The following is a 7,266-nucleotide window of genomic DNA, read 5'->3' as shown; positions in this document are numbered from 1 at the left end:
TCACTCACCACTTCCTGCCGCTGATGTCATGCTGCTGCACCGTGTAGCCAAAGAAGGCGGCCCTGGAGCCAGGGATAACTCGGGGCTTCTTGGTGTCCATGTTGAAGGTGGCCGTGAACCCTGAGAGGGGAGGAGAGAGGTCAGGCAGGCGGATATCCTGGTCCCAGGGCCATGACCGGCAACCCCCAGCAGATCACCTACCTTGGAGGGTCTTGGCTGTGGATAGAGTAAGTACCCCTATCCTTGGGGAGCTCCAGTGTTGGTTAACATAGTCCGTTTGGGAAGCCAACAATCTGATGGGAAAGGCCCAGCCCCTGCCCTGGGGGGAGCCAATCTGATAGGGGAGGTACAGGTCTAAAGCCTCCTCTTAGAAACCAGGCACGTCTGAAGGGTAAGACCTTGTCCTTCCCCGAAAGAATCCCTGGTCTCACAAGGAAGGGACAGTGCCTGTCCTCCTCCATCTCTCCTTTCTCTAACTCTGCTTCTAACTTCTGCTGGTCTCCTCTTGCGTGGTTTTTTTTTTTTTTTCCTGTCTTTTCCCTCCCCTCTCCTCCTCCTCTCTCTACTCTTTCTTCCTTCTTTCACCTCCAACTGCTAAGTAGTCAGGGAGCTGACTTCCCACCTCTCTTGCCATCCCCTTTGCCCCAGCCAGGCCTGGGGTCCTAGTGGCCATGGCTCCAGTTCTGCTGGCTGACCCTCTCCTTCTGAATCCACCTGCAAAGCTCCACCTGGCTTCAGCCGGGGCCACTGCTCAGCTGCAGCAGCCAAGGCACAGCAGGCAAAGTCCCGTAAAACCCTTTCACCTTGGCCCCTGGTTGGTCAATTAACTGATTCTGCCTAGTGGAAAGCCTTGGGGCAATTGGACACGACTTAGTGACTGAACAACAACAACAATTAATAGAGCACAGCAGACAGAATATCATTGCCATTCCTCTCATGTGTTGACCATTATTGCCTTATTTACAAAGCCCAGCCACGAATGAACTTATCGGCCTGGTCAGCAGCAGGCAGCCCTGGGGAAGAGGGCCCGATCAGGTGAGCACAGGGGGATGAAGGATCACTGGTCCTTGGCCAATGTGGGCACGTCACAGAGCAGAGAGAGACACTGGTGTCACCTGCGGAACTCTCCAACTCTGCCCCAGAAGGTACATGCACACGCATGTGTGCACATTGAGAGAGGCGCATATGTGCACGCACACATGCCCACACACATACATGCACAGGCCATACACATTCCCTGACTGCAGGGGAAATACTTCAATCTGGCTCCCCGGGGCCCCCTGGAAATGTCCCCTGGTGGTCCGTGGTCCTCCCATTCCTGTACCCAAGCCCAGCAGAGTGAGGGGACCCTGAGCAAGACACAGCTGTGCCTGGCAGTCAGGAAATCCAGACCCACCCCACCACTCCCAGGCCGGCAGGGAGGTGAGGACCAGTGAAGTCAAGAGTGTACATTGTGTCTTCAAGGTCTTCTCTACTATCAGTGCATCTTGGGTGAACATGGCCGGAAGGATCCTTCCAAGACCTGCTGGATCCCGTGACTCCAGCTGCATACCCTCCATTGGGTTCCCACCAACCCACAGTCAAAGCCAAACTCCTTACCTGCCAGGCCCTGTGATTCCCCAAAGGAACCCCAGCTGGCTCCCTCAGCCCCTCATTTACTCTTGCCCCCCTTCCTTCTGCTGTAACCACACTGTCCCCTTTCCTGTTATTAGAATGTGTCAGACCTGTCCCTGCTCAGCGTCTTTGCCCTGGCTGCCTTTCCTTCTGCCTGGATGCTCCTCCCTGAGTTACTAGCAGGGCTCACTTTCCCACATCATTAGGGTCCCTGTTTCAATGTCATCTTGTCCATCACTAGGAAACCCTGTCACTCTCATCTCCCTTCTTCATTTGTCTTCATAGCACTTATCCCTAACGTGTTACAGAGTTATCTGATTGTCACACAGCTGATATTTCATAATATTCATATGTCCTCTAAGTGCCGAGAGACACTGCCCAGTGTCATATACTTAGTGCCTTGAATCAAGATCTAGGTCATGGTCAGTGGTCAATAGATACTGATGGAATGCTTAGAGACCAGGACCTGCATTTGTCTGGGATGCTGTCTCCCCTCAATGAGGAACAGGAGGAAAAATATTTACTGAGCACTAATATATTCCTGGCACTATTCTAGGTATCTAACCAGTATTTTTATATTACTTATTTAAATCACACACCAACCCCGTGAAATAGATATTATCATATCTCTGGGAGGTTAATTTGCCCCGAATCGCTCGGCTGGGAGGAAGTTAGAGCACTTCCACGATCAGATTGCTTGGGGCACTAGGCTCTGTGTTACCCCTGGGAGAGGGTGCAGGAACATTCTTTTCAGGGAAAGGTGTCTCCTTTCTTGCCCTCAGGTCCCACCTCCTATGTCTTTGGGTTTGGTTGGGGTCAGCAGATGGGAGAGGAGCCAGCGGCCCTGTGCTCCTCCATTCACTCTGAGGGGGCTCCGTTGAGGACGGGTCCTATCTCCCCCAGTACCCACACCCCCAACCCCCTGGGACAAGATTAGCCAAATCTGGCCACAGGGAGAGGGCAAACACTCTCAAGGCCAGGGCATTAAGTTACAAAGTGCAGGTTTCTTCCTCAAGTTGGCATTTGCTTCTGACCAAACGAACCAACCAGAGTACGGATTTCCTAAAAGTGATGTCAAGTCTGACACCCTGACCTTGTCTCCTGACAAGATCTCGGGACTGCTCCCCTGATGGTGGATGGCTTTCATTCTCAGGGAATGTACTCTTCTCAGAGACTTATGAACCCCAAGCACCAGCAAAACAAAACAAAATTGTTTCTGATGGGAATCAGCAGGCCGACTGCAGAGACTCCGGGAGCCTGGCTGGGCAGCTGGCCACTTCACTGCCCTTGATATTGATGACAGAGGGGGGAAAATGCCACAATTCCTGGGCTTGCTCTCCTGCGGACTGTGGCCAAAATTACATCAGCTGCTGCTCCCTTTCTCAGAAGCTTATCTTTCTTTTGAAGAAGCATTAGCCAGTCTCAAGAGGGCACTGAATCCTCAGCATGGCGTGCGAGCACCACTGGGTCTCAAACCCACTATCTAGGCCTAGGCGGAGGCCATTGACCCGTTCCCAGGCAGGGTGGCCCCGTCCCAGCTGCTGAGGCATGCCGGCCAACACATGTCCAGACCTCCTGTGCTCCCTGGGGAGTGCACGCTAGAGCTTAGGGAGGCTCGGCTGAGCAGCAATGCTGGGCCACTCCACCCTCTCCCAGGACCACCCCCCACTGCTGCCACTAGCTTCCCAAGGGTCTTGGGAGAAAATCCACAGTCCCCACCTGGCCCCAGCGCCCTCTGAGCCTCCCTGGCCTCTTGTCAAGTCTTCCTCCGGGTGCCTGTGGCCCAGGCCCTAGGGCTGTCTTTCTGCTCCCATTTGGCTTCCTCCTGTCTTGGGGCCTTCGCACATGCTATTTCTTCTGCCGGAGCCTTTCTGATGAACTCTCCTCAGAGAAGTTCTGATCTTCTGATCTGATCTGCTCTTCTTCAGATCTCAGCACACATGTCCCATTCTTCCACCTCCCCAGGGAGCTCCTCTGACCACCCTCACTCCACCATTACATCAGATCTTGTCTAATGATCTCAACACCCCTTGAATTCACTAACAGGTGACCCGTGACCCCTCCTTTAGAATTACCTGGTTAGTAATTATACAGAGCAGGTACGATCATTTAATTAGTCCAATCTCCCCACCAGGACAGTGGTGCCATGAAGGCAAGATGGGGTCTGTGTAGTGATTGCTGGACCCAGCACCGAGGTGGGGGCTGGCCTCAAACACTGCTGAACCACCTGAGGAAACCTCAAAGAGATAAAGTACAAGGTGGCCGCCTGAGTGCCAGGTTGGGAGAGACAGCTGTGGGCCAGGGGGTCAGGAAGCCTCTGGAGATAAGCCTCTGGCCTTGAAAGGTGATGTGCAGGAATCAGCGAGGTGGCCCAGAGGCAGGAGTTCATAGTGTGAATGTGGGGCTATCAAAGGAGAAGAGAACAGCCTTTCTGGCCCAAAGTGTCAGGAATGGCCTGGTTCCTCCTGCCCTCCTGCCAGACTCTCTGAGGGTGAAGCCAGGCCTAGAGAAAGCGTGGTCTTGAGTTCGGGGTGGGGGGCTTGTTAGAAGCCTGGCTCCAGCATTCATTCATTAGTGGCTGATCCTGGGCCAGGAGCTACTCCTTTCTGGTCCTCCATTTAGTCATCTATAAAATGGGAATAATAATGCCAGCCTCACTGTGTGGGTGACAAGACTGAATGCAGTAACTAACCCGTGGCAGTGCTTGGTCCATGGAAGGTACTCAGCAGATCTTGGAACTGAATCGTTTCCCTGCTGTCTGAGCTGCCCCAGTGCCTTTGCCCATGCTGTCCACCCTGCCTGAAGGCCTTTCTTCCCTTCTTCTCAAGCATCGAGGCTCAGCTCTCATGTCCCCTCTCTACAACATTCAGAGCAACATCCCTCTGGGTGGCTCACAGCCTGTCGCCTTCTATCTTGAATGACAGGAGTTTCCACATCTTCCCTGCTCTCTTCTCCAGCTATACACTATTCAGGGCAACATCCAGGAATGACTTTTTATCTTTTTACCCTGGCCCTATCCTAGGAATATGCAGAGAGACTTGTCTGATGGATTTCTCACCTTCTGAGAACCTGTTCCCAGAATCAGGGCCTGTTGGTCTTTTTCTCCTTAGTTTACTTCCTAGCTCTCTGACTGGTACAGACAGTTCCTTACCATTTAGATAATAATAAGAAAAATCCCAGTGTACATGCACAAAGAATTCACTAGGCACCAGGTACTATGCTAAATGTATTTAATCCTCACAACAACTTTTACATTTATGTATTTATTTTTGGCTGTGCTGGGTCTTCGTGGCTGCATGCAGGCTTTCTCTGGTTGTGGTGAGGGCTTCTCATTGCGGTGGCTTCTCTTTGTTGTGGAGCACAAGATCTAGGGTGCGTAGGCTTCAGTTGCTGTGGCACACGGACTTAGTTGCCTACCAGTATGTGGGATCTTCCCGGACCAGGTATCGAAACGATGTCCCCTACATTGGCAGTCAGATTCTTACCCACTGGACCACCAGGGAAACCCCACAGCAGCCTTTTGAAGTAAGTGTATCATTATTCTCACTTTACAGGTGAGGAAGCTGATGCACAAAGAAGGCAGGTAGCTAGGAAGTGGAAGGATGCCCTTGGAGACCTCATGAGTCCTGCCCCCTACCTGCCACCATCAAGCCTTCCTCCCCACTGTGGTCACTTGAGCTCCTCACTGCGGTGGTCTCATCCAGGTTGGTCCTCCTCCCACCTGCCCCTTCTTAAAAACTCACTCATCCTGGGTCCCACACCCTGATTCTGCCCACTAGAGAGCTGACAGTGCATCCCTGATCACAGTAGGTGGAATACACAGGACCAGGTGCACTAGATGGATGCAGCCAGAGTCCCAAGAGCCTTGAAAGTCTGGATGAAGCACCAGAACTGACAGCAGGAGGAAGCTATCCTGGGGAACCCGGGAGTGACCATCTCTCAGGCACCATCCATCTGCCAAGCCTCTGCTCATTCTCTGGGTCCTGCTCTGGGTTGCAGACACACCTGTGTAAGCAAGAGCTTTTGTTTGCCTTGGATGCTGGGAGCTGGGATGGGGGTGACGGAGGATGAAATGTTATCAGAACGCCCTTCCCAGTTCTACATGGGGCCCAGGAATCTTCAGGTCTAAAAGCAAATCCCAGATAGGGAATGGAGGGGGCGTAGCATGGCAGGAGAAAAGACCCTGACTCTGGCCAAGTAAGAAGAAATGGTAACGTGGACCTCCTTCTGCTATGGAAAACACAATCACACATTCCAGCCTGAGTTGAATGAGCTCTAGATGCCTGACTGATTTTCATCCTCTGCATTGCTGCAGCAAATACCAAAAATGTGATGGTTCTGGCTCCGTCATCATCCCAGCTGTCTTTTCCTTCTTCTTTGGGGCCATTGTTTCAAAGACAGGAATCTAAGAAGGCAGTGCTAGGTTTGGGAGCACTGCTGGCAAGGCCTGAGTCACCTCCCCATCTCTAGGCCTCTGTAGAAGGCACAGGCGAGATATGAGAGAAGAGATGGGGGGTGGGGAGAATGTGATCCCCTCATCAGAGAGGCTTCTGACCAGGAGGAGAAAGGCCTCCACTGGAGAGGAGGCGGCTGCAGGTAAGGGAGCCCTCTGACTCCGGGGATCCTGCCCTTGGGGGCCTGCAGCCGTCACAGGAGACCTAGTAACCATGCCTTCCCTCTGGAAGCTTCCAGTGGATGGAAATCTGGACCCTGCCCTTGAGAACTGCTGGGGCATCAGGGGAATGATGCTGGACTGTGAGTCTCCTTCTGCCCACACCTCCATTCATGGAGGGGTTTAGAGAATAGTTAAATGTTGAAGTTAAAACTCAATGCTGAAATCTCGAGAAAGAAGAATGGAACTGGAGGAATCAACCTGCCTGACTTCAGGCTCTACTACAAAGCCACAGTCATCAAGACAGTATGGTACTGGCACAAAGATAGAAATATACATCAATGGAACAAAATAGAAAGCCCAGAGATAAATCCACACACTTATGGACACCTTATCTTTGACAAAGGAGGCAAGAATATACAATGGAGAAAAGATAATTTCTTTAACAAGTGGTGCTGGGAAAACTAGTCAACCACTTGTAAAAGAATGAAACTAGAACACTTTCTAACACCATACACAAAAATAAACTCAAAATGGATTAAAGATCTAAATGTAAGACTCCTAGAGGAGAACATAGGCAAAACACTCTCTGACATAAATCACAGCAAGATCCTCTATGACCCACCTCCCAGAATATTGGAAATAAAAGCAAAAATAAACAAATGGGACCTAATTAAAATTAAAAGCTTCTTCACTACAAAGGAAACTATAAGCAAGGTGAAAAGACAGCCTTCAGAATGGGAGAAAATAATAGCAAATGAAGCAACTGACAAAGAATTAATCTCAAAAATATACAAATAACTCCTGCAGCTCAATTCCAGAATCAAAAAATGGGCAAAAGAACTAAACAGACATTTCTCCAAAGAAGACATACAGATGGCTAACAAACATGAAAAGATGCTCAACATCACTCATTATCAGAGAAATGCAAATCAAAACCACAATGAGGTACCATTTCACGCCAGTCAGAATGGCTGTTATCCAAAAGTCTACAAGCAATAAATGCCAGAGAGGGTGTGGAGAAAAGGGAACCCTCTTAC

The 7,266-nt window shown here is 50.8% G+C and overlaps 1 protein-coding gene across 1 annotated transcript in view; it reads right to left on the bottom strand.

Moving 5' to 3' along the window:
• ITGA11 (integrin, alpha 11) overlaps positions 1 to 505 on the bottom strand; it is a 94,779-nt gene extending 94,274 nt beyond the window's left edge. Inside the window, exon 1 of the mRNA XM_010834508.1 lies at positions 9 to 505. Within this exon, the coding sequence (XP_010832810.1) occupies positions 9 to 100 (92 nt within the window). The 5' untranslated portion in view covers positions 101 to 505. The remainder of the gene's footprint in view (positions 1 to 8) is intronic.
• Positions 506 to 7,266: the final 6,761 nt, after the last annotated feature.

This window comes from Bison bison, unplaced genomic scaffold, assembly GCF_000754665.1.
Source record: "Bison bison bison isolate TAMUID 2011002044 unplaced genomic scaffold, Bison_UMD1.0 scf7180017864034, whole genome shotgun sequence".
NCBI classification, from domain to species: domain Eukaryota; kingdom Metazoa; phylum Chordata; class Mammalia; order Artiodactyla; family Bovidae; genus Bison; species Bison bison.
The sequence above is the reverse complement of the archived record's forward strand: the minus strand, read 5'-3'. Positions and strand labels throughout refer to the sequence as shown.